The following is a 26,389-nucleotide window of genomic DNA, read 5'->3' on the forward strand; positions in this document are numbered from 1 at the left end:
CAAATGGAGAACGCTCTCGAGACTGCCGATCTCTTCTTGGCTATTTGTATCACCAGTAGACCAGCATCTTCAGAGAGAAGGCTCCGGACCGGGACATAGGGGGAAATTAAAACTGAAAGATATGAGGGAGCAAGTCCAAGCATGATTTTGTATGATACCAACAGAACCTTGAAATCACATCTAACAGGGAGCCACCTCATAGTGCTTAAAAAAACGTATTTTAAGTTAAAAATAATATAGATTTGAATAATAAGCAAAATTACACCAACTACTATATAAAAATGCAAATGAGGTTGAGAAATGTACGTTTATTTTACTTAAAATGAGCCTCACCCAGTGGTCAAGTCAATTCACATTTGTTTGTATAGCCTTGATTTACAGAACGTCTCAAAGGACTGCTCAGTCCACAAGTACACATCCCCTGATCCGAAACAGGCATGCAGGCAAGGAAACATTTAAAAACCTTAGCATGAGTAAAATAAAAAGCCTTAAAAAGGGCCACAAAAGTGGGGATCTTCCTTCCGGGATGAACAGGCTGCAATAGATGTTGCATTGGGTAACAATACACAAAACTTAGTAAACATAGATTAAAAAAGCCATAGTTAATATGTAAAATTGTTGAAGAAGTCCATGACAGCAAAACCTAGCTTCCCATTTCTGCTGGCTGGTCGATGCAGATGAGGATATGCTTCTGGTCCAGTACCTGGTCTGCTGACTAATCCCGATTCGTCCTTGTCCCTCGTTTTGCCACAAACAAGGTGGCGGGAAAAGAAAAGTTTGAGCTTGGCATCAATCATAAGCTAAAAATTAGAAAAGTGTCTTAAATTGAGATTTAAAAACAACCACTGAGGTTGCAGATCTTATCTGAGAGGGAACTGGCATGCATATCTGCCATCTTACTGCTGAGGGTACCTGAAAAAAAAAGAAAACCCTGCAAAAAGTTGTGCAAAAACCTTTGGAAACGACCAGAAAATAAGCAGAAAAGAACAAAAACTGGTGATACAACTAATCTGTTTGATCAGAGGTGGGGTGCGTAATTTGAGCTGTCCTACAAAAGTTTAGAAATAAATATCTCCCCATTAAGTATGGGTAAACAATGCCCAATTGAGTTCAAAGAGCCTTTATATATATTTTTCACTGCGCCTATCTGCTTTCATCTTACTTTTGTCACTCGTGTTCCGGCCACGCAGTGCATTACGCTGGAGGAAAGGAGGTGAGAGGGATGCAGGCAGGGGAGTTATTTTGCGCACATGGCCGTAGGTTTTTTTTAATTCCAGGATGAAAATGATGAAAGTAAGAATAGGACTGTTACAAATACAGTCCAAATGCCCACCTAAAAGAAAAAAGAATAGTTTATTCGAGTGCTTCTAAGGGCCTGGTCACACAGCCGTTTGCGTCTGTATCGCGGGTAAAATTTTGCGGGTTTTTTTTTGCCCGTGGTTGCCCGCGATGGAAAATGCGCGAAATTGGCCAACCCGCTCTTCATCGGTGGTATGCCCGCAAAACAGACGCCGGCGACTGTTCCGCTTCCTCATCGTGTCATTTCCGCGTCATTTTCTCGTGTGGACCACGGGTATAAAAGCTCCCGAGCCGGTGTTGTGCCCAAATCCGACTCCTACGCAAAATGATGATTTTATTATCTTGTTATGAAATGAAAAGAAATGTCAAGAAATAAAAATGGATTAAGACGAGGTCACTACGGTGACGGAGATCCATGCCCACCCCTTGACGTCTCGAGCACAACTGACGTGTGCTCGGCAAATCGCGCTGTATATACGCGGAGAAAGGCGTTTGACCGTCACACGCGTAACACGCTAATTTCACGTATAACACCGCGATACAGGCGCAGAACATGCTATTACCATGCTCCACCCACGATTACCCGCTGAAATTTCCCGTCCTACCCATGTGTAACCACGCCCTGGCCGCGGCCAGGGCACGTCGTTCCGCGTCATTTCCGCGTCATTACCTCGTGTGCCGCCCGCGGATAACACGTGCTCAATGTTTTGATCAGCTCAAAACTTTTTCGCGCGGCCAACCGCGTGTGAATTTCCGACCGTGAGTAAAGCACTGCTGTATCTCGTCTTTATGGCGGTCTCTAAGCGTCCAACAGCGCCCAACAGCGTCTGCTTCTGGCCGTGATTCAGCCTCGATACGCCCGTGAAAGGCTGTGTACCCGTTCTCTAAAGTATTGAAACTTTTTCGCGCTGCCAACCGCGCGTGAATTTCCGACCGCGTGTTAAGCACTGCTGTATCTCGTCTGTATGGCGATCTCAAAGCGTCCAATAGCGTCCGCCTCACAGGCAGAAATTTCTGGCCGTGATTCAGCCGCAAACGACTGTGTGACCGGGCCCTAAGATAGAAACGTGCGTGCACCCACCACAGAAGCAGTTTGACACAGGTTGCTGTGATGATTTCAGCCAGAATATGGTGTCCGCAAGTAGAATATTTTAAACTTACGGACACCATCTTTATCAAAAGTTTGCCCAAAACAAAGCTAAAAGGGAGTCTTGTAATTTCATGGGGAAAACAAATGAAGAATTGTGCACAACAAAAACATGTGTCCACAACAAAATTTTCCAAAGAAGTTGATGAATAAGATATGAAAACTATACTGTTTTTTTCAGTATAATACCCATTTTTCAATACAACTGCCAAGAAATATATATTTTTTGATGTCTTGTGTTCATTTTTAGGGTGCTGATGGTCCTTTGTAGGTAACTATCTCTGTGCCTGTTAGTCTTGTGTTTGATCATAACAATTCAACTGTAGCAAAAATGGCTGGTAAATAAATTATTCTAACAAACCATTCATCGACCAATTAAAATAATGAGCCAAGTTTATTCTTTTCAAAACTCTTCTTGCCTTTTTGAAGCACCACATACGTTTTTAGATCATTATGTCAGGAAAACGAATGTAAAACCTTGTTTGGTTATTCTAAAGGGTGGCTACAGACACTTTAGGTGAATTGTATTGACCGTTTTGATCGTTCTATGTACTTTAATCAAGACACACATTCTTGGATTTACGGACTTTTATTTTACTAATCATCTACCGAAAGATTCTTGAAAATAACACAAAACAATAAGAAGAAAATAAAACAAAACTAGTAGTGGAGAACTTAAACTGTCACCATTTGGATAGACAACATTGGCTTGATTATAACCTTATGCTATCTCGATAGAGTTCCCCATTTTACGTCACACCAATACCAATACATAACAACAACGAGATGTTCTGCGAAGTTCTGCGTCCATGAAGATGAAGGCCCAGTCTTTACATCCTCTGCTGTAGAGCAATGAGGAATCCAGGTAGGCTCAAGAGCTGGTTGGGACGAGGAACACCGGATGCAGAGAGTTGAAGGACAGGTTGACTGCTGGTGGCTTAAGGCTTCTCTGAGGTTGCTGGCTGTCCCACTGTTTTGGCCGTTAGCTTGATCAAGCTTGGCTGCCGACCTGGCAAGGCTCGCCAGCTGCCTGTTGAAGTGAGACCTGGCCAGGACCGGCTAGGGCCTTGGTCCAGCTTTTTCTCCTGTTAGGACAACCCTGCTGTCTTGTGGCTGGCCAAAACCAGACTGCCCTTGCAAGGTGAGACGTGTACCAGCTCTGGGTTTTCTGTCTACTGGGAGGGACCGACCCCCCCTGTGGTGTAGTTGTCATGGAGATCTTTGATGCAGACATGCAGATAATGTCCCCCGTCCCAACCTCACATTCCAGCAGTATCAGTCAGATAACATATCCATGTGATTGACTTAAAACAGTACAGGTATTTACTTCACATGTTTTGACATTGTTTGATAATTTTCTGACATCGCAAAACGGAATTCTGACCAAACGTTGAATACTCTACAGAACTTATTCGGGAAATCATTTTCACCAACTTTACCAGTGGGTGCAGTCAGTGCTTTCGCAGCAGAGTGTGCAGCAAATGACCTATTTACAGCACCTGGTATTCCCAGGCGGTCTAATACCCGAGTACTAACCAGGCTCAAACCTGCTAAGCTTCCCAAGATCGGGTGTTCTCAGGAGTGTATAGCTATAAACGAGGACCTGTAGTCAAATCAAGTCAAGTCAAATTTATTTATATAGCCCTTAATCACAAAAATGTCTCAAAGGACTGCAGACGATTACAATGACACAATTACCTGATCTTAAACCAACATGCGGGCAAGGAACAACTCAAAACCTCAGCGTGAGGAAAAAGAGAAACCTTGAGAAGGGACCTCACAAGTGGTATCCCCCTTTCAGGATGACCAGGGTGAATTATATTTAGCATTACATTACACAAACATAGTGAACACTATGTAACATGTTGAAAATTTGTCTGGAAAGTGCATGACAGCAGCGACGTCCCCAGCCTGTAAGCTAGTCCAGAAAGTCGCAGCTTCCCATCTCTGCCAGCTGGTCCATGCAGGCGTTCACATGCTTCAGGTCAAACACTGGTCCGCTGACTCATCTCAAATCGTACTTCTCCTTCGTATCACCACCATGCAGGCAGTCGGTAAAAGACAGGACAATACAGAATATCAGGTGGGCATCAATCATAAGCTTTTTAAAAAGAAGTGTGTCTGTAGCACATATCAGAGGGGCAAAAGGTCAAAGAGGTGGTGGCCAGAGTGAGATGACTGCTTCATTTAAGCAAGCAATGTCCCCCAGATTGGGCAGAGTACAGCCAATGAATTTCTGGGCTGTGTTGGTAACACTTCAGCTTCTAGAAGAATTTATGTTTCCACAATAAATGAATATTTGAGTGACACCTGATGATATTGTCTGGATTTCTCATCTTCAAAAACCTATGCTAAGACGAGTATGAATGTAAGACAACACCGCCCGCTGTGAGTTGAAGGTACTCTTCCGTGATTTTCAACCCCGCCTGCCCGCGAGGGAGGGTGAGGCCACACCACCTTTGGGCTCCGAGTCATGTGCAAATTTGGATGAAAACCTTCCCATAACCTCCATCTGTGATTTCGATCAGCACTTTTTGTAAGTACGTATTTCCTTTGTGTGTTTTCATAATGTTATAAACTATGAAGGGGTTACTCATTGACTGTATGAAAAGTCTTAGTCATTTTAGCTGGGGTAATTTGGTTTCAGGGTTTTTTAATTTCCTCATGCTGAGTTTTCTTATTAGATTTTCCTTTCCCTCATGTAAGTTTCAGCCCAGAGGATGTTACAATCGTGGTCTATGTGGTTCTTTGACACCTTTTGTGATTGAGGGCTATGCAAATAACTTGATTATGTCTTAAATCATTATCCCATCTTTTCTAATGTCATGCAAATGAGCGTGTTTGGATAAGAATAATTATGTTTGATGATTTTCTTGGTGAGGGAAGGTACGGTCTGTTCATGTTCTCGGTCTCTTTATGACCGAGTCTAATCTGCTGGAAACTGGAACAAACTGTCCCGAGGCCCTTTTCTTGACTATTTGCGTTTCGGTTATCAAAGGAATATAGGAAAAGGTTAATTTTTGGATTGTAGTTTTACGCTTTGGCTGCATACCAAAAGTTATTATGGTGTCTAAAGACTTTCTCCATCAGTTTGAATTTGTTTCTTCAATCACAATGACCAATGAAAGACAGTTTGTCTATAGAATTGAGCTCTGCTGGTATTCAATTGCAACTGTTTCCATTTTGTGCCGGACATTTCCCTGAAAGCGCAATTAATGGTCGAGAAATGTCACTCAAGCCCAAGTGTACGTTGCGCATCATGTGATGTGCAATGTCTTCACAGACGCACATCTTGAGCTTTAGTGGAGCACAAAGACTTCTAGTGTCTGAAAAACAGGCCAGTGGGTGACCTCTGCCAACCTTTTTCCCCAGCAGGGCAAGCCTGTAGCACAGGTGTGATTTTCTCACCTGGATGTTTTTGTCAGAGACGCAAACCCTCGTGGCGCGCCGGTCAACCAAAATTGGAGCCTACGGCTTGGCGCGACGGGGTCTTTCTCGAGTCTGCGTCTCGTCTTTACAAAAGAGCTCTTTCACAAAGTGCTTACGACGCGTCGCCGGTTGGCTTCTTTTTTCTGTTTTGGTGTGCAGGAATTTAGTTTACTTTGTGACTTCACAAAAAAACGAAGTATATCTCAAGAAATCCCTTATTGAATATATTCAAGCATATCAGGTATACTTGAAGGTGCATATAATTCGAAACCAGTTTATGCAAAATTGGAAACAAATGTTTGCGAAGTATGTTTTAAGTGTATAAACACCATCTTTTTGACCTATTGCCCTCTGGTAGGTGCTACACGTTCTTTCAAACAAGGACTAACAGGCTCAAAGACAGTTTCTTCCCCAGGACCATCATTACCCTAAAGCAGGGGTAGGGAACCTATGGCTCGGGAGCCATATATGGCTCTTTTCATGAGTACGAATGGCTCCGAAATAAAATGAAAGTCAAAGTCAAGTGATTTCATCACGATTTTGGTCCATATAAAGCCAAAGCAACTTAATGCAGAAGTTCAATAAGAAACCATTTAAACTGATAAATAAAAAAGCTGGCAAACGACTTTGATTGGATGAGCAGTAGAGGTGGGCGGATCCCTGCAACAGCGCAAGGCACTTCCTTCTCTCTCTCTCGCACAGTGCATTCCACACCGAAAGTGAATATGATGATATGCTTATCGTTTGCAGTAATTTGTGACATTTTTACAAAAGAACTCTGCATGCACATTGTTTTGAAACCGTTATTAAGGACACATTTCATGGAAAAAAATCGTTGCTCCAAGCTTCTTTCTTTCTGACTTTTTTATTATCCACTCAGATTTTGTTACAAAAAAACGTGTCAGGCAGCGCAGGGCTATTCACGGTACCCCATCCTTCCCCTCTTGCGCAATCTGGGTTATCGGCTCCCTCAGAGAAGCAAGCGTGCTGCAAAGGCCGACTCATATCTCAACTCCACCCAAGTCGTCACTAATAAGATACATTTCACTTCCGAGAGCCAAAAAGAGCTAAAAAAAAACCTGGATAATTTGCGAACGGTGCCTCACTAATTCACAGCTGAAGGCCTTGGAGTAAACTGCACTAAAACATGTTATATCTTCATAGCAAGTGTGTTTTATTCTGTTTTTTTCCAATGTCTTGCATCTAAATAAGGTTTACGATTGGGCTTAAACCTGACAAGAAGACTGAGGACAAGGATAGCCTTTGGCGACCGAATCCCAACCAACCTTCTGCGTGACATGGTTCATGTGTGTGTGTCCTAATTGAGTAGCAAGTATTCCCTGCAGATAGCGCTGTTGTCAGCATTTGGCTGAGATTTATGACAAAGGCTTCTGTGTGAACATGACAAATGAGCCGTGCACTAGCGCCAGCAGATTAACTAAGCATTGCAGCTAAAGACAATGTTTTTCATTTAGGATTCTAATGTTCGATACCCTTTTCAAGCCGACTTTAATGATTGAAGTAACATTAGAGGCTGTGTTTTGATACCACCAGTAGTTTTGACGTCAATATTTTTACATGAAAAAGTAAACAAAGGTCAACAATATTGGATCTAACTACATGTAAACTACTTTCTAAATCCTGATTGTGTGTGTGTTTGTATGTGATTTATAGGCTATGAAACGGCTGAACCAATTATCATGAAAAAGTACACACTTTAGGCCTCCATGAGTGTCTTCAGCTAGGTTTTGTGACAAAGCAGCTCCGATTAATACCAACAAAATCGATAAACATCTACTTTAGAGAGGTCTGTTTTAGTGGGGTAGCCAACGCCCTATGGTGGCCAAATTACGTTCTGAAGCTCCCAAACACTGACCTCTCCAAGCAGCCAAATCCAATCTTCTACTTTCCAGGCAATGCCGGCCCAATATGCTTGTATGTTATAAGGCAAAAACAGAAAATATTATATTTGTATAAATTTTAATGCAAGTTTATTTTAAAGAAATGTACACATTTTACATAATCTAGGGCTTTTCCATGTTATGTCTCCAAAACCGTTTGCACCCAAGTGCCATCGTTTAGAAAGGACAGAATGTAACATCGGTATACGAGTAACAAAAATTCTACCAAAAATCTCGACACAGGGGTTTATTTGCGTTTTTTTCTCAAATACCCTCCATCCATTATCTGCACCGCTTATCCTCAGTATGGTCGCGGGGGTCCTGGAGCCCATCCCAGTTATGTTTGGGCAGTGGGCAGGTGACACCCTGAACTGGTTGCATTATATTTTTATAGGAAGTTAAAACAATACCGTTTTTTTCTCATTTTTGTGCTAGTTTATATACTGTTTTCTTTTTCTTTCTTTGCCAATGAAATGATGATAAGATGTACGTTCATTCATTTGTAAATCTCACCAGAAACGAACCTCATCACACGAAACTAAAAATATTACATAGGAACTCTAGATTAAACAAACAGGTAAACAAATTCCTACAAAACCATTAAACTAAGCATTATACTCCTTGCAGTGATTTGGGAAGCTGATCGAAGTTGACGTATGGATGCTGACGAGGACTCAACAGAGGGCCGAGCTGGGGGTCCCGTGAGTCCACTAACAGGCTTGGGTATATGCTGCTCCGTGAGCCCAAAGTATCGCCACTGTGGACCAGGTCTTGCCAGTCCTCAGGAGTACAACGAGTGGCTCCCCTACCGCCATGATGCCAGTCTGCTTCCGATGAAGGAAGACCTTGCTCTCTGGCTCAATAATATATTGGGTGAGATGGTTAAGTTGAGCAGCCAAATGTTGCACTTATGCTATTAAGCTGAGGTAAAAAAAAGCTACTGCACTAGTACAGTGGAACCTTGGTTCTCGACCATAATCCGTTCCAGAACCTGTTCGAAAACCAATTTGTTCGATCACCGAAATCATTTTTCCCATTAAAAATAATGTAAATCGTTTTAATCCGTTCCAACACCCTGAATGTTTACCTTGAATGTTTAACGTAAACATAAAGCTAACCCAGGCTAATCGTACGTCCGCGTTATCGTAATCTTCCGTTCGAAAGATTACGCTAACATGAACGTGTAAAAATAAAAAATGAGGTCCTTTACAAGTCATTTAGCACCCGGGTCTCCACAACAAGTGGTGAGCGGTTCATTGGAAAGGGGGCTCCGTTTCCAACACCCTGAAAGTTGAGCTCTGTTCCAACACACTGAATGTTTACCTTAAATGTTCAACATAAACATAAAGCTAACCAAGGCTAATCGTACGTCCGCGTTATTGTAATCTTCCGTACGAAAGATTACGCTAACATGAACGTGTAAAAATTAAAAAAAGAATAAAGAAAAGGATTATGAATAGGATTTCTTACCTTTGTGGTGGTCAGCAGAAGGCGCAGGCAAGATCAGACACTCTACATCCTTCATATTTTGCTATTATTTATTTCTTAAATGCAAAAGTTGTACGCACTACTTTTCTTTTTTCACCTGTAGCAACTTTGCTGCTTGCACTGACTTTCTTCTGAGGCATAATTAGGGGCTAAAACACTTCGTACACCTATATTAAAAGCGAAAGCAAAAGGAAGCACGTCCGCACGCGATAACAGTTGGTCACAAAAAGAGCCATCTACACCCGTCAGCATCGCATCCTAGCGTACGCACTCACGCATTACCGGCGTTCGGACTCCGATTTTTTGACAGAACAGCGAAGCAAGAATTTCTCGAAATTTTTGGTCAGACTCCGATTCGTTCGAACTGGGAGGCGTTCGAAAACCGAGGTTCCCCTGTACTAGGTTTGATGAGTGGTAAGATTATTAGAGGAAACACCAGAGTCAAAATTAATTCGAACAATAGCCGACAATTTAATGAACAACGGACAAGACATTAGACAACATTTAACATAAATTCTTATTTAAAAAAACTCTCTAACAACCTCGCCCAAATAGAATGCCCGGTAACGCCAAGCCCAGCAACGCTGGGCCAATATTCGTGTAAAACTATAATTCACAGAAAGACTTAAAAAAATAATAAGATCTCAAATCGGATTAAATGTTATCATCCATTAGTAATGTTTTCTAAGTGCATCAAAGCAAACTACGTTGGCATGCATGTTCTGCCTGCAGCAAGCAATGATGAAAGACACACTAACACTGATAATGATGTACATTATCTCTTTAAAAATATACCGAAAAATATACTACAATTTGTTTCCTACAAAATCTTAAGATTTTATTGAAATGTAGAATACCCTTATATTGTCACAACCAGCACAAAGGGCAGACCCAATCGAGTAACATTTTCTCACAGTTTTATTGAAAGAAAGAGGAAGAGCAGCGCCCGCGATCCGATGCTCGCTGGACGCGGGAAGCAAGATGCTTTCGCAACCGGATTGCGATCCAAATACGGAAGTGGATCCTCCATAGTGGGTGATGGCAGTGTCAGGGACGGAAAAACAGGTCGATAAACAGAACAGGAGAGCAAAAACGTGGTCGGGGTCAGAAACGGGTCGTGAGCCGGGATGGGAGACAGGTGGTCAGAATCAAAAATGGGTCGTGATTTGGGACGCGAGAGCCGACGTGGTCGGGATCAAAACGGGTCATAGCCGGAGACAAATTGGAGCAAAAACGGGACAGGCGAGAGTCAGGGTCAAAAAAGGCTTGCCTTGTATCAACAGAGGTTCGCAGGCGGACTGACAACCGGGGATTGACAACCGGGAATTAACAGGACTGCGTTTAAGTAGGGACAAGGAGCCAATAAGAATGCACGGCGATTGGCGCCAAATGAACGGGCACAGGTGATTCGCATCGGTGATCATGACATATCTTTTTATTTTTAACTAGCTGTTAATTACTCGCTTTCTAAAAAGAGTTTACAAAAAAACACTAATCCAACGGTGAGAACTTGTTTCAGTATCGTGTGTGTGTGTTTGTGTGTAGGAGTGGACGTCACTGCTGACAATCTAATGGAGCGACTGGACAATGGCATTGTTCTTTGTCAACTGGCTCAGTTCCTGCAGGAAAGAATGAGCCACAACGCAAATTCAAAGGTGCTGATAAAGAACAAAATAGAAGTTTTTATATTTGCTTTTTGCACCTTCTTATTTGAGTGTTGTTTTTCCTCAATAAATAAAAACGTCCAATTATGCATGCTGTGTGGGACATCATACATTTAAAAAGAATTCCCCGGCAGTGGGCCTTTACGGCCTGCTAGGCCTTCTCTGCTCACTTAAAAAATATCTGAATCATGAGATGATTATATGTTTCATTACAAAACAAATTCTTCCAAATTATTTGTCAGCTTACTGTTATTACTTTCATGACCTAAATATGTGCTTTCATTTTTAAGCATTTAACCAATCACATTTGAGCCATCACCTGTTGCTAGGCTCAGAAATCCACCCATAGAACTTCGCAAAAAATCCTGACATCATTCTTTAAGAAAGCTGCTTGTCTAGCCAATCAGACGTTGCCTCAGAGCACCTGCTAGTGGGCATTACGAAATGTCACCAGTTTCTCAAACTATCATTGGCTTGGGGACGGTAATCCACCAAAACTGCAGTGAAACTTAAGCTACCGAGCTACTCAAGGAAATATATTGTTGTGTACATTTATTAGCAAAATGTCGCACAACTCCGAAGCGAGCAAGCCTTTCAGAGGAGAGAAATGTTTTGTCCGCCACTTTCAGCCTAGAGGTGGAATATTAAGCCTGACAGAATATCGGGCCGGATCAGGCCTAAAATGTCAATCATGACGTTTGGGTCAGGCAGATCTCCTTTCTTGCTTACTTGAAAAAAAAAAGATCATCCACTTCGTCATTGTTTTTCTTTGTCTCTGTACATACGGTATTATTTCACTTTCTGGCACCCCTTCTTGAGCAGTCTGCTTTGCCGGCTTCCTGAGTGTGCTTCGCTGGGGGGCAGCATCTCCCTACTCGACCCAAGTCCTCGAAAATACTTCACTTCAAAAAACGGCTACCAGAGCCGGTTTATTTGCGGACAACACTTCACTAATACAAACTGGAGCTGAAGGCCTAGGTGTAAACCGCTGGGCCTGTTACCGCCACTAACAGAATCGATTAAAATACTCCACAAACTCAAATGCAAAAAGTTTCGGAAATGTTTAGAAGCAAAATCTACTCAAAGCCGCATCTCCAAGTAAAGAAATCAACAAATCTCTTCACTGAATGCAGTTTTTTTTTCTGTACTTTGTGTAGCCCTTCAGAAGAAGCGTTATCCATTGGCGCGCCGATGCAACATCTGGATCTTTTTTTGCCAGGGACAACACTGCTAATTTTCTCTACTGGTGTCACAAGATTGGAATTGACAAAGCCCACCTTTTTGAATCTGAGGATTTGGGTGAGTTTATGGGATGTTTGTGTAAAACCACACATACACGCAGGACATTTACATCGTTCAAGTTATTGTTTACATCTGCGATAACCAACCGTTTTAAAGCTGAGACCTACATTCGGTTACTGATTGGCGCGAAGGGCTACCTTTTTGGTATACTTTTCTCATTTAACAACTTATGTTATTACTATGTTGTTACTTTTCTATTACCAGGTTGTAATTATTAGAAATCAAATAAACCACTACACCATCAAGTCAGATAGAAATCAAACAAATTAGAAAATTGCAATGACCCATCAATGGCCAGCTACTTACAGAAACTGACCACTGGCTACTCGGGTGTTCTTAGGGGGCTATGTGTTGCCCGAAGGCACCAAGTTGGAGACCCTTAGCTTATAAGCATTGTTGATGTTGAATATTTGTTGCCTATTTGATGCCCACTCAACGTCCATTGCAGCCTGGTTCATCTCATGTGTGGTCCCTTATCAAGGTTACTCATTCTCTCTAAAGCTACTATTTTGGGAGTTTTGTCCTTTGGTTTAGGTTTAAGATCAGAGATTACCTTAACTGCGGGCTTCTGCAGCTCTTTAAGACTATATGTGAAAATGCGTCCTTGTAAAAAGGACTTCCTGTGGTGGCCATGACAGGGGAAATTTGCTTCTTTAAAAAAAGAAATCTATCTACTGTCTACCTACCTACAAACCTACCTTACGATGAGCTACTGATTTACTTACCTACCTACCCACCTACCTACCTACCCACCTACCTATCAAATTGCCTATTTAACTACCTGCTTGCCTATCTACCTACCTACCTACCGACATACTTACATACCTACATACCTAAATACCTATCTACCTACCTACCTACCTACCTACCTACCTACCTGCCTACATACAGAGAGACACACATACAAATACATACGCACAGCCATATATACATAAATACACACTGTACATACATCTATTTATTCAGTATACAGTATAAATAACCTAGCGCTTGTTTGGGCAATTTGGACCAACTCCAATAAAAAAAGAAATCTACCTACTATCTAGCTACCTGCTGACCTACCTACCAACCTACCTTTTGATGACCTACCAATATACCTACTTAAGTGTCTACCTACCTAACTACCTACCTACCTACCTATCTACCTACCTACCTACCTACCTACCTACCTACCTACCTACCTACCTACCGACCTACCTACCTACCTGTCAGGAAACGGGCCAGGAAGCAGGAAGTGTGAACTCAAATGCGTAGACGATCTGTCACTTTAATTTAGGAAAGAAAAGTTATCCAACACAAACGGACCAAAGACAAAACAAAACAGGCTTAAATGCAATCAAAATTACAAACCAGGCATTTACTCAGCACAAACAGGCATGAACAGGTTTTCCTCAAAGTTAAGCAATGGTCTGGCAACGGGCAGTCCCAAAAGGAGCGTTTAAGTACTCCACAAGCAATCAATTCAATGCGTCTCAGCCGGTGTCAAGGGGCGGGGCCAGCTGGGTGCCATGACGACCGTGCGGGACATGACACCTACCTACCTATTTGCCTACTTATTTGCCTACCTACCTACCTACTTACCTACTTACCTATGTACCTAACCAACTTCCTATATATTTTGCAAAGTGACGTGCAATAATTAGGTAAGAATACAGAAAAATAAGAAAAGTATGGTGGGAAAATAGCAAAATGGGAAAAATCACAATCAAAATGAATAGAAACAGCCACCTCCAGAAATCTATCAGTTTCATTTGTAAGATTTGTCATTTACTTAATCATTATTTTCAACTGTACGATCTTTTTCTATTCCTTCCACTTTTTTCCTATTCCAGCTCCAGAAGTTCTTCAATATTATCAGATAAGATTATGCCGTGGTTGTTGGTTGTTTTTTATCATCGTTCTTTTCCGGTAACACAGATCAATGAGATGTTATGATGTGGAGCCAGGTAGGCAGACAGTGACTACCTTCTTCCAAAGGTGTTTGCTTTGTTGGATCCGGATAGACACTTTGTTTGATGTGGAGGAAGTGGGATAGTAGAAAGAGATGAAGCAGTCATGCCCTCATGCCCTCAAATGCACGTTCAAAGGGCCACAAGAATTCCAGCTCAGCTTCAAAGATAGAGATAAACTGCACAGACAGAGACAACACTCCTATTCATAACATGCCCGCATTGCCATCAACATATTTACGGGAAATATTTTTCGTCAAAAAAATACACTACTTATTCAGATTTCATCTCAGTCCATATCACTAAAACCTTTTTTTATTTGTCTGCACATGTGCTGTGTGAAGTCCTCCATAAGAAGCCAAGGGAGGTGTGTCTTTGCCTCGTGGAATTGGGCCGCATGGCTGCAAGGTAATTATTGTTTATTAAAGAGACTGTGTTTGATATTTTGTTTTTCCTCTTGGTACAAAAAAACTTCATTCAGTAAAACAAAAAACATTGATTTGACTAATGGGGAAAAATACATGAATTATCATACTAATGTTAATGTTTATGATTATTCATAGGTTGAGGAATGTGTATTTCCTTTACACATTGAAATCCATACCTAGCAGTCGCCACCATGTTTGTCTGGCAACTTGCTGCTACACTGTGCTCATCTGGTACTAGTTTTAGTTTTCATTAGACAATACAGTGTCAACTAGTGGTTAAATATTACATCCTTGAATTCTCCAACCCGAATTAAACTTCTTTAAAATAGCGTATTTTCCTCATGTTTGACATGCCGGTTGAAGAGCCTTCATTTCTTAGTTCATGAATATTTAAAATTCTGCAAAATCAACAGTGTTAGTTTAAAACTAGAAAGTGTTTTATTGGTTTAATACCCAAGTGTTACTCAAGTGTTACTCAACTAATGTTAATATCTAAAGGTTGTTTAAGGTGTCCTTAAAATTTAAAAGTAAAATATTTTCTTTATAAAATATGTGTTAGCAATGTCAAAATTAATTCAAAGAGCCTTTATATCTTTTTTCCACCGCGCCCATCTGTTTTGCTCTTAGTTTTAACAAAGGTGTTCTGGGACGGGCAAAACATTTGGAAGCAGGGAGGTGGAGAAGGCGAGTGATTTTATGTTCATATTTACAGTTTTTTGTTAGTGTAGCTTAAAAAGAGTAAAAATAAGAAAGTGTCTGTTTTAAATAAGTCGAAACGCCAAACCAAAACCCCTAAAGAAAATTATTTAAGTGCATCTAAGATATGCACATACTTGATCAAATTTTGCAAGGTTATTGGTCCAGATAGAGACTAGAATCCTGAAATGGGGGTACGAACCGCCTAAATATGCAATTGTCTACATATATATTGTTTGGAAAAGATTAACCTCAAGAAAACAAAAGAAAACTGGAGACTGAAAGTTGAAACACCGCTCTTTAGTCATCTCATCTCATCTCATCTCATTAGCTGCACCGCATATCCTCAGTAGGGTCGCGGGGGTGCTGGAGCCCATCCCAGCAATCATCGGGCAGTGGGCAGGGGACACCCTGAACTGGTTGCCAGCCAATCGCAGGGCACACAGGGACAGACAACTCGCTTGCTCATTCACACCTAGGGACAATTTGGACCGGCCAATCCACCTGAAATGCATGTCTTTGGAATGTGGGAGGAAACCGGAGTGCCCGGAGGAAACCCACGCAAGCACGGGGAGAACATACAAACTCCGCACAGTAAGTCCAGTAGCTGGATTTGAACCCACACAGGAGGTTCCCGAGACCTTAGAACTTTGCCGCACACGCGCTAACCACTGCGCCGCCGTGCTGCCCTCTTTAGTCATCCTCTCGCTCTATTCTTCTGAAAAAGTGTCAACAAAACCATAAGTGCTAAGTCAGCTTTCTGGGGGAATTTTTCACATCTAGGGTAACCTATCTGACTGCCTGTGAAAGAAGGTGGTCATATCTAAACTTTTTCCCCTTTCTCTTAGGTGGACAAACAAACAAACTTATATTTATACTTAAATCCAAAATGGAAACATTAACACCACCCTCCCTTTGCTCGTGGGTGTTTAAAACAAATTGTGTTTATTTTGATTGACCCCATAAACATTGGCATACATTTGTCTGTTTAGGTACGGAGTTGAGGCTCCTGGTCTGGTCAAGCTGGAGAGGGAGATAGAAAGAGAGGATGAAGTGGGTAACTCATCTTTGTCCCCGCTCCCTTTCTCCTTTTCTCCGTCCCCGGACCCTGGCTCTAAATCAGGATCAAGCAATCCTCCATCCTTGTCCCCTTCTCCTCCTCCAAGTTCCATCTGGCTCTCAGATTCCTTCGTTTCGACCCTGGCGTGTGATCATCCTTCAGCCGCAGACAACCCGATGCCAACATGTTTATCCCCCCCGCAGCCCATCCTTTGTTCAGCTCCCAAACTTTGCACAAGTGCAGCTTCAACACAAACTCCTTTGTGCTCTTCCGGCACAACCGCAAGCTCAAAACCGCCAGCTCAGGGGGCCATTGCGGTCAGGCCCCCGGCAGCCTCCCGACCCAGAATTACCAAGCGTCACACCTGCAAGTTCATGTTCAGAAATGGAACCGACGCAAGGGATATTATGGATGATATTGTATGTATTACTCTTTGAATATCTGATTCAAGCTTGTGTTGGTCTAAAATAACAACACAGTGTGTGTGTGTTTTTCTAACCTCCATCAGGTGAGAAGCATTATTGAAAATCCACCATGCAGCTGTCCAAACAGGTTCCCCGTTGAAAAACAACCTAAAAGTTGTTATCGTGTGGGGGAAAAGGTTCTTTATATACGGGTAAGAATTGCATGGCTACACTTATTCCTTCTTTGTACTTTGTCCTTCTCTGTACAGTGTACATTGCATTCACAACAACCTCCGCCAATTGAATGCAATTCCGGTTTTTAACTGATAATAAGTCATGTTTAATTGTATAGCCCTTAATCACAAAGAGTCTCAAAAGGCCGCACAGATCAAAGACTATTGCAAACTACAGACTATTATGACACCATCCCCTGATATTGTCAACATAAAATATAGGTTATTCATATGCTATAGAATAGAAGTGTGTTTTAAGCTTAGATTTAAACATTTCCACTGAGGTTGCAGATCGAATCTCAGGGGGAAGAGCATTCCACAGCACCGGGGCCCGAATGGAGAACACTCTCGAACCTGCGAATCTCTTCTTGGCTCTTGGGATCACTAGTAGACCAGCGTTTTCAGAGCGAAGGCTCCAGACCGGAACAGAGGGGGAGATTATATCTGAAAGATATTCACCACCTGTTTAAGATTATCGAATGACAGATAACTAAATCGGGAAAAAGTCCTTGGACAACCACCATGTTGCGCATCAGAAATTATTTTCCCCCCATTTTATTAACACTCCACTTATTGAAACATGAATATTTTGTTTGTTTGTACATGATTCAATTGTTTGTTTGTTTGTACATGATTCAAATTGAATCTTTTCTTCCGGCGCCGTCACGAATGGCAGCCACTCCAGCAGCTCCCGTGTTATTTTCGATTGTTCTCGATTGTTCTCAGCTCAGGGATGCTGCTGGAAATGTGAATTTCCCTTCGGGGATGAACAAAGTATCTACCTATCTATCTATCTATCTATCTATAGATTTCAGATCTTTAATACGTGATGTATTAACATTGTCTTTAGAAATGTCTTCCTTGTATGCGTTGAATCTTCTTATTAAAGAAGACCATAAAGTCATGGGCTGAATGGGTGGAACACAACAAGGCACCTTTTTACTCACAGCAAGACAGACAATGTAGAACAAAGACCAAGAATTTGTGAAAACAATAAGCACGAAAAATAAATGTTTGATTGAAGATAACATTTGCAAGTGTACCGTGACAATATTGGCAATCTACATTGCCATTGTCGACTGCTACGAGTGACCGAGAGGATCCGGAGTAGAGCCGAAATGGGCAAGACGACATTGGCTGATAAAAAAAAAATCTTTTTTTTAAAAAATCTATTATCCAAAACCGTGTAAAATACAAAAAAAATGTATACGTTGACATTCGTGTCACAGTCACCTTCTTTACTATTCCTGGACCATATAGTGGATTTTTCCAAGTTTGTTGTTATGTTTACTGTGGAGAGACATGTGTATACAATTTTAATAATTTGGACAGAGGATTTGGTACATCCCAGATGCATTTGGTCTAAATTCTACAAACAGCGACAAGAGGGCCTTCTTGACTTTCTCAACTTGTGTGTCATTAAACCAAGGACAATGTCATGATTACCGATGTGAATCACCTGTGCCTGCTCATTTGGCGCCAACCGCCTCGGGTACTGATTGGCTCCCTGTCATTATTTGAACACAGTCCGGTCAATCTCCTGTTTTCAGTCCGTCGGCAAACCTCTGTTTTTACAAGGCAACCCTGACTCCCGCCTGTCCCGTTTTCGCTCCCATTTGTCTCCGGCTACGACCTCTTTTGATCCAGACCACGTCTGCTCTCCCATCCCAGCTTACGACCCATTTTTGATCCCGACTATGTCTACTCTCCCGTCCTGGCTTACAACTCGTTTCCAACCCGACCACACTTTTGCTCTCCTAGTCCCGGCTACCGACCTTTTTTTCCGTCCCTGACACCGCCATTGCTCGCTTCAGAAGATCCACTTCCGCATTCCGATCACAATCCGAGTGCGAGAACGACTTGCTCCCTACGTCCAGTGCGCATCGGATTGCTGCCCTTCCTCTTTCTTTCAATAAAATTGTGAGAAAACGTTACGCGATTGGGTCTACCCTGTGTGTTGGTCGTGACAGACGTAGGTTTCATCTTGGCATTGATGGGGACCAAATCATGGCCAAAAATAAGTCTAATGTTTCTCGTTCCCGGTTCACGTATCCATTAATCGCATGAGTCGTCGGGGCACTAATGAGCACGTAACTCTGGACAGCCTTCTTTACTGTTCATGGACCCTGGCCTGTTCTTGGGTCGTTTCAAAGTTGGCTCTAATCCATTCCTTAATGTTCTCGGCCCAGTTCTTTTTGGTGCTTCCTCTCCTCCTGCCTCCTTGGACTGTGCTCTGGAGAATTATCTTGACCACTGAAGTTCCGTCTGCGCACAGTTGACAACAGTTCTTTGTAGGGTCCAATGTGCTCTCTGATGGTGTTACGCACCGGTTTGTTTGTCACGCGGGCCAAGTAGCTGATGCCTAGAAGTTTCCAACTTCCTTTTGCCGCAATCACAGCCAAAGGTCTGTTTGGAAAAGTTTTTATACGTTTGGCACATCTCGAAACAGAAATATTTGCCCATTCTTAAGTAAAAAACTGCTCAAGTTCCTGAAGGTTTGATGGCGATCGTTTGTATGGAACCTTTCCAGATGTTTCCACAAATAATCGATATCCTTGAGGTTTGAACTTTGGCTTGGCCATTATATTGTTAAATTGAAACCAATCCATTGTAGATGTCATTTCAGTTGTTAACACATCTGCAGCACAGTTCTGAGGTCATGGGTTCAAATCCAGCTACCAGCCTTCCTGTGCGGAGTTTGCCTGTTCTCCGTGTGATTCAATGGGTTACCCCCCGGTTTCCTGCGGTTTCCTCCCACATTCCAAAAGCATGCATGACCGGTTGATTGGCTGGTCCAAATTGTCCCTAAGTGTGAATGAGCAATTATAATGCAGAAAATAAAGTCATTTATGTATTTCTCTTAAAACTTATACTATCAATTGTACTGTGTTTGAGCACTTTCTTGTGACAAACCAGGACAAATAAAATTGTCAAGAGAGACACATAATGCAAACATTAAAATACTCAACATTTTCAAGTCATTTAAAGGCAAATACTGTACATGGTATACTAATTACTAATTAAATTTTCTCAAAGCAATTGTTCAAGTTCGGGCGTATTATGACTCTAAAACTGTGTTATTAATCCATCAGCAGATTAAATTGAGTCTCATTTGCCTTTATCTGCGATGGAGACGTTACTGCCTTTCAGCCTCCCTGAGTCATTCACCACCTGTATGTTTCAATACAAAGGCTCAAGGAAAAGCCTTCTGGGAGTCAGGGTTGCTTGGCAACGAATGGTCCGGATAAGACTGCGCTGACAATGATTTTATTCACCACAGAGACCTTCAGCATCGAGTTCAGATTTGAGGGGAAAACAAAAGTGCTTCTTTCAGGTAGATTTTTGCCAGATATGGCTTTGTGTACGCTTCAAATGGCAACCCCCTCGGGTGTCAACGAGAAGACGTCTCATTGTATGATGATTTATTTCACTCCGTCTGAGGTCCGTCAAGCTATATGGCTGTTGATGTATCACATTTAATGCCAAGCAGAGTGACAAAACCTTTTTTCGTGGAATGCTAATGGAGAATTATTTATGAGAGAAAGATCCAAAGGAAATATGGCTTAGGGCCCCGTAAAGCTGACGTGTGGACAAGTACATTGGCTAATTGGTCACCAGTGGAAACCCATTTACCGCTTTGTTAACCTTATTGAAAGTCGGACACACAGGCACACCTCAAACGGTAATCGATGCCCTCAGCCTCCATTTCTTGGAGAAAAAAAGAGCTAATGGCATATGTTCAGCTGAGTTTATGAGAACATGTCTTTAGTTTGGGTCGTGCTACTGCTTTCACGTGTGGAAAGAAACACTAGAAACATCAATGACCGCTCACCACCATGACCCCCAAGTGTGGACACACCTTTGTATGTTATTGATCCACAAGACAGATTCATTAGTGAGTTTCATTGGACGGCTTGTTAATGAGCGACCAAGCGTGGCGGCCCCTCGTGTTTAGACTAGGCCCCCCAAACCTCCTTTTCCTTCTCCCTTGAGGGATTATTCAATCACGGGTGGCCATGAAGTGCTCCGCCGCTGTTTGGTAGTACAAAACACAAAAGCTCCGCTTTCTTGGTCCCTAATTAGATGTGTGCAAGTCTGTAATAAAGCTTTATGGAAGAAAAACTAAAGTCAGGATTGTTAATCTTGTTTTCTTTTAACAATCTTCCAATAATAACGGTAGGCACCCACAAGCGGATCATTTATATTACTATAAATTTGATTAGGGTCTGCTGTTCCCGCTTCTCTCACAAGCTGTGGATTCGGCTCAAGTCTGCATCCTACTGGCAGTTGTTTTTGAATCCCCTCTCCATGCAAGTTGCACCGTGCATGCATTTCTAGCCATTCTACCGGTACTGAGACTATATGTGTGGCATCTAGATTAGAACCTGCTGCATCGGTCAAGATTTTGGATCAGAAAGCTGTCAACTGGACATTCTGTTATTTCCTTTAGTTCATGTTGATGATTTCTGTGTATTGTATTGATGCTCTTGCAACATCCATTGCAGGCTGGTTATTCTGGAAGGGATATTACCACTTTTCAAGGTTTCTTAATTTTCTTCATGCTGAGGTTTTATGAGATTTTCCGTGCCCTTATGTAGGTTTCAGATTAGGGGATGGTGTAACGGTAGTCTGTACAGTCCTTTGAGACTTTTTGTGGTTAAGAGCTTTACGGATAAACATGACGTGCAGAAGACTCATTAGACCTGGGGTTGGCAACCCAAAATGTTGAAAGAGCCATATACGACCAAAACATGCGCCAGGGAGCCGTCAGGGAGCGCAAAATTACATGTGGCTCCACAGTCTCTTGTTGCTGACCCCTGTGTTGGACTGAGGACAAAAAAAAGGGGCTTTATTGTCAAAATAAAATCAACATATTCATAAAGGATACACAATTAAATAACCCGTATACATGTAACACTCTATAGATAAGGACTATATTTTCTCACATTTAGTGTTTAAAGAGAACTATTTAAGTGTTAAATTAACACTATTAATGGGTACCTTAAAATACACATCGTTGAAGGAACACTTTAAAATTCAACTTATAATACTTAACTTGGGCAGCATGGCGGCGCAGTGGTTAGCGCATGTGTGGCACAGTTCATGTCTTGGGAACCTCCTGCGTGGGTTCAAATCCAGCTCCAGACTTCCTGTGCGGAGTTTGTATGTTCTCCCCGTGCTTGCGTGGGTTTCCTCTAGACACTCCGGTTTCCTCCCACATTCCAAAAACATGCATTTCAGGTGAATTGGCCGGTCCAAATTGTCCCTAGGTGCGAATGAGCGAGTGAGTTGTCTGTCCCTGTGTGCCCTGCGATTGGCTGGCAACCAGTTCAGGGTGTCCCCTGCCCACTGCCCGATGATTGCTGGGATGGGCTCCAGCACCCCCGCGACCCTACTGAGGATAAGCGGTGCAGATAATGGATGGAAATAACCCTCTTTGAGTCTTCAGAGTCCCCCACCCTCAGGCCGACTGCGATATTAGGATTGACTTTGAGAACTGTGAGTTATGGACTGTTTCGATGTCCAATCCACGCATCGGCCCGGTATTGCAGTACCACCGGGAATGGTGCATTCGCAATGATCGCTGCTTGGCCCAGTGGCTAGGACCTTGACTCAGCCTCTTGGCTGAGAGTAAGTGTCTCGGCCTCTTGGCTTTGTAGTGTATTATGATTTGACTCATAACGGATAATGGATAATTGAAAAAACAGCACAGAAAATGCATTTTTCAAAATCGAAATTACAATACTGGTCTGAAAACTCACAATTAAGTTTTTTCCTAAAATCGTACAACCCTAGTAGGCACACATTTCTCGAGTATTTAAATAAAAAGGCACAATCAATATTTATTTTTTAAAGAATGACGTTTTTTAACCACTAAGAGGCGCTATATAATACAAAATGTCCATTTGAATGAGCTCCGGTGGCTCTAAGTCAGGAAAACGGCAGAGCGAGGATGTCAGACTTGACCTCTGTCAACCTTAACATTTTAATCTGGGCGATGTCAGCTGAGATGGAGCACGTCTCGGCTCAAGTCTCAGCACGTGCCATTGATTTTTCATTCCATACGTGCGACACACTGCAAACACGAGGAGAGGAGGAGCAGGGAGGGCATATCTGCTCGTGTGATCACATTCTAAATGCGTCCTTAATGAAGGCTTTATTGGCGATAAACCCCCCCAAAAAAGGGGGGGGGGGGGGCAGCGCTGACAGGACAAAGGCCCGCTTCGCAAAGCCTCCGGGGAATGTCCACGTCCCCTGAGAGTCGTGGGTGTGCAATGGATTCATCTCAATCCCCCTTTATTTTTCATGTGTGTGCCTGTGTGAGCCTGTCTTCATATTATGGAAGTAGTTGCCATGGCAGCAGTTGCTTTTCACCGCCAAGCCTTCTTGTCTGTGAAGGATGCGTTGCATCGGAGGGAGGAGAAAGGCCTTTTCGGGCAAGAGCGAGGTTGTAGGTTGGATTGGAAATTGTGCACCTGACGTGCTTTGTGTGCGGATGAGGCGTTGTGCGTCACCGCTAATGTGTGTGCGCGCATGCATGCTCAGAGATGGATTAGTCTCTCGCGTGAGCTCAGCTGGTGGTGCGAGGTGCTCTTTCATTGGCTTTAATGAGATTTGGACGACGCTATGAGAGACATCATTTGAATTTCATGACTACGACTTCATATGCGAGAGGTAGATTGTAAATATGACTTGTTGGCGGTGCTGTTCACAGACATTTAGGAGGACAAGAGTTTAAAGAAATATAGAGTGCTTTGACTACTAAGCCCCCTTTTTTTTATTTGTAAATAAGTTGAACATAGCTGAGCTGTGTGCGAATTGTTGAGGCAGAACGGCAGAATTCATGTCAGTTTATACCAGCAGGGTTGGGAGGGTTACTTTAGAAATGTAATCTGATACGGTTACGTGTTGAAAAATATAATTAGTCACCTAATCAGAAACCATAATATTGTAGGAATGTAACTTGATTACTTTCAATTACTTTTGGATTACGGAATATCCTAATACAAGTCAAAATAAACAGTTAGATAAAATAACTAAATTGTGTTCAAGATAAAAGAAACCAAACTCAGGTAGTTGGTTGCACAACAAAAGAGTGCTGAAATTTCAAATTACACAGTATAGTTCATTAAGCATAACTTTCTCTTTCCCATGGCAGACAAGATCTGCTCTGTGTTAGTTCATCCATCCATCCATCCATTATCTGCACCGCTTATCTTCAGTAGGGTCGTGGGGGTGCTGACGCCCACCCCAGCTGTCTTTGGGCAGTGGGCAGGGGACACCCTGAACTGGTTGCCAGCCAGCCGCAAAGCACACAGAGACAGACAACTCACTCGCTCATTCACACCATGGGACAATTTTGCCTGGACAATTAACCTGACATGCATGTTTTTGGAATGTGAGAGGAAACCGGAGTGCCCGGAGGAAACCCACGCAAGCACGGGAGAACATGCAAACTCCACGCAGGAAGGTTCGATCTCATGACCTCAGAACTGTGTCGCACACCCGCTAACCACTGCGTCACCGTGCTGCCCGTGTTAGTTCATATTAAAGCCAATATAGTTTTAAACACACCAAGTGTTCACTTTCTAAATTTCTATCAAACCATTGAATATCTGGGGTCCAAGTTCAAGTGTAATATGTTTGAAATGGGCATGCCAAGCCTCAGAAAAAGGATAACTTTCATCGGAGGCCATGCCAGCAACTACACTTACAAAGTGTTGTTGTGGTACATGTGTGTTTATGGAGTAAGTGGTTTTGCAGGTCTGCTTGTTTACAACAATGATGTACATGAAGTAAAACATTCTCACAAAATAACAATACATTGCTTGTATAGTGGATTCTGAACAACAATTAAATGCAAGAGACAAAAAGAAAATAATCAATCAAATGTACTAAATGTCCCTGAATGCAGAACTATTCTAATGCACACACAAAAATGATCTGAATTAATGGATACTGCCCTGTATTTACTTAAAATGGATCTATACCAAATATCCCAGTATTGCCAACCCAAATGTGCACACTACTGCTGACTGGTGTGTATCAGAAGTACGATTTTAAGCCCAAGCCTAAGTCTGACCGGAGTTTCCGTCAGGGTCGGGACTAAAATATCAATCATTACGTTCGGGTCGGGCGTTCTAAGGCACGAGAGACCGCGGTCCTCATAACAACGCATAATGTACTAAACTCCTGCAATATCAATTCAAAGAACTCCTTCCTGTCTCAGTTTATTATCCACCTGTCATTTTTTTCTTTGTCTGTCTGACTCTCATTTTCCTGAAGTGCCACGCTAGATTCTTAAGTACTGCAGGTAATGGTTTTATTTTCAAATCGTCAGAATGGCGGGCCTTTAAAATGTCCTTTCAACTGTTGAAAAAATAAATAATGGAAAATTGTTGGTTAATGTAACCTCTGCAGACACAGAAATATAAAACATGTAAATGTTTTTGTAGTCCTGTCTCATTTAGATTTTGTTACAAAAGACAGGCTTTAATTTGTTATCATAAATCACATCTCCTCCTCCCGAGTCCTCGCAAATAAAATGTGAAAATTCACGTCTGTTTCGGGCTCGGTCCCGCAAATCAAGTTAATTGGTTGGTCTCGGGGTGAGTCGGGCTTTAGTACTCGTGGGCCTGAGCCTGGTTAGGCTGGATTATCCAGGCCCAATCTTACCATTGGGGTGTACATGTGCTCGTGTAATAAAGCCCTTTTCTATGTGACAGATGCTGAATGAGCGTCACGTGATGGTCCGGGTGGGTGGAGGCTGGGAGACCTTTTTAAGCTACCTGCAGAAACACGACCCCTGCAGAGGTGGACAAAGATCTGAAATCAGGAGCCAGAGGGACAAAGTCAAGCAGCAAGGTTTCAATTTGTCACCTGACAACTACATGGTGGTCAACACACATTACCGGGGAAAGAAATAGACCCTTCTGTTACTCTATTGTGTTTTCAGATCAGTGAATTAAAACACTTTTTGTTTATACTTTTTTCTTGTATACTTGCAATTTCATATATATATATAGGCTTTACTTCCTCAGTTAAACAGAGAATATGTAAAGAATGTATATGTTATATAAACAGGGTTGCCTGTTATTCTTATACAATATGTGTCATGTGATTTGTTCATCATGCAAACTAGCTGTCATGGTGAAAATACCAAAAAGATCCAATCTGTTTTTCCCTCTAGGTGGCACTATATGATCAGTGACAAAATGTCATACCCCTCTCACGTCTCACCCTAGAAAAAGAACCTCATAACTGCAGACTTCAATAATCTCGAGGCAAACAAATCATTGGCAAGCAGAAAGCTAGCAATCACATCTTTTATTTCAGTAAAATAAATAAGGAAAACTGACAGTTTAATATTGACATGTACTGGAATGGCA

The 26,389-nt window shown here is 42.2% G+C and overlaps 1 protein-coding gene across 1 annotated transcript; it reads left to right on the forward strand.

Annotated features, from left to right (window-relative positions):
* The first annotated feature begins 4,935 nt into the window (after positions 1-4,935).
* gas2b (growth arrest-specific 2b) lies at positions 4,936-25,988 on the forward strand. The gene is made up of 8 exons (XM_088333173.1): positions 4,936-4,982; positions 8,404-8,649; positions 10,810-10,919; positions 12,086-12,227; positions 14,524-14,587; positions 16,296-16,782; positions 16,872-16,979; positions 25,727-25,988. The coding sequence occupies exons 2-8, from the start codon at positions 8,433-8,435 to the stop codon at positions 25,925-25,927; spliced, it is 1,329 nt and encodes a 442-aa protein (XP_088189299.1). The 5' UTR covers positions 4,936-4,982; positions 8,404-8,432; the 3' UTR covers positions 25,928-25,988.
* Positions 25,989-26,389: the final 401 nt, after the last annotated feature.

The sequence above is a fragment of the Urocampus carinirostris genome, chromosome 4 (genome assembly GCF_059441175.1).
Source record: "Urocampus carinirostris isolate Australia breed hairy pipefish chromosome 4, RoL_Ucar_1.0, whole genome shotgun sequence".
Classification (NCBI taxonomy): Eukaryota; Metazoa; Chordata; class Actinopteri; order Syngnathiformes; family Syngnathidae; genus Urocampus; species Urocampus carinirostris.

Excerpts from the sequence above, each read along its gene's own strand:
- gas2b (XM_088333173.1), top strand. The coding sequence starts at position 8,433 with ATGGATGCTGACGAGGACTCAACAGAGGGCCGAGCTGGGGGTCCCGTG. Across the intron at positions 10,920-12,085 it reads GCCACAACGCAAATTCAAAG|CCCTTCAGAAGAAGCGTTAT; the intron begins GTGCTGATAAAG and ends TACTTTGTGTAG. Across the intron at positions 16,783-16,871 it reads GGGATATTATGGATGATATT|GTGAGAAGCATTATTGAAAA; the intron begins GTATGTATTACT and ends AACCTCCATCAG.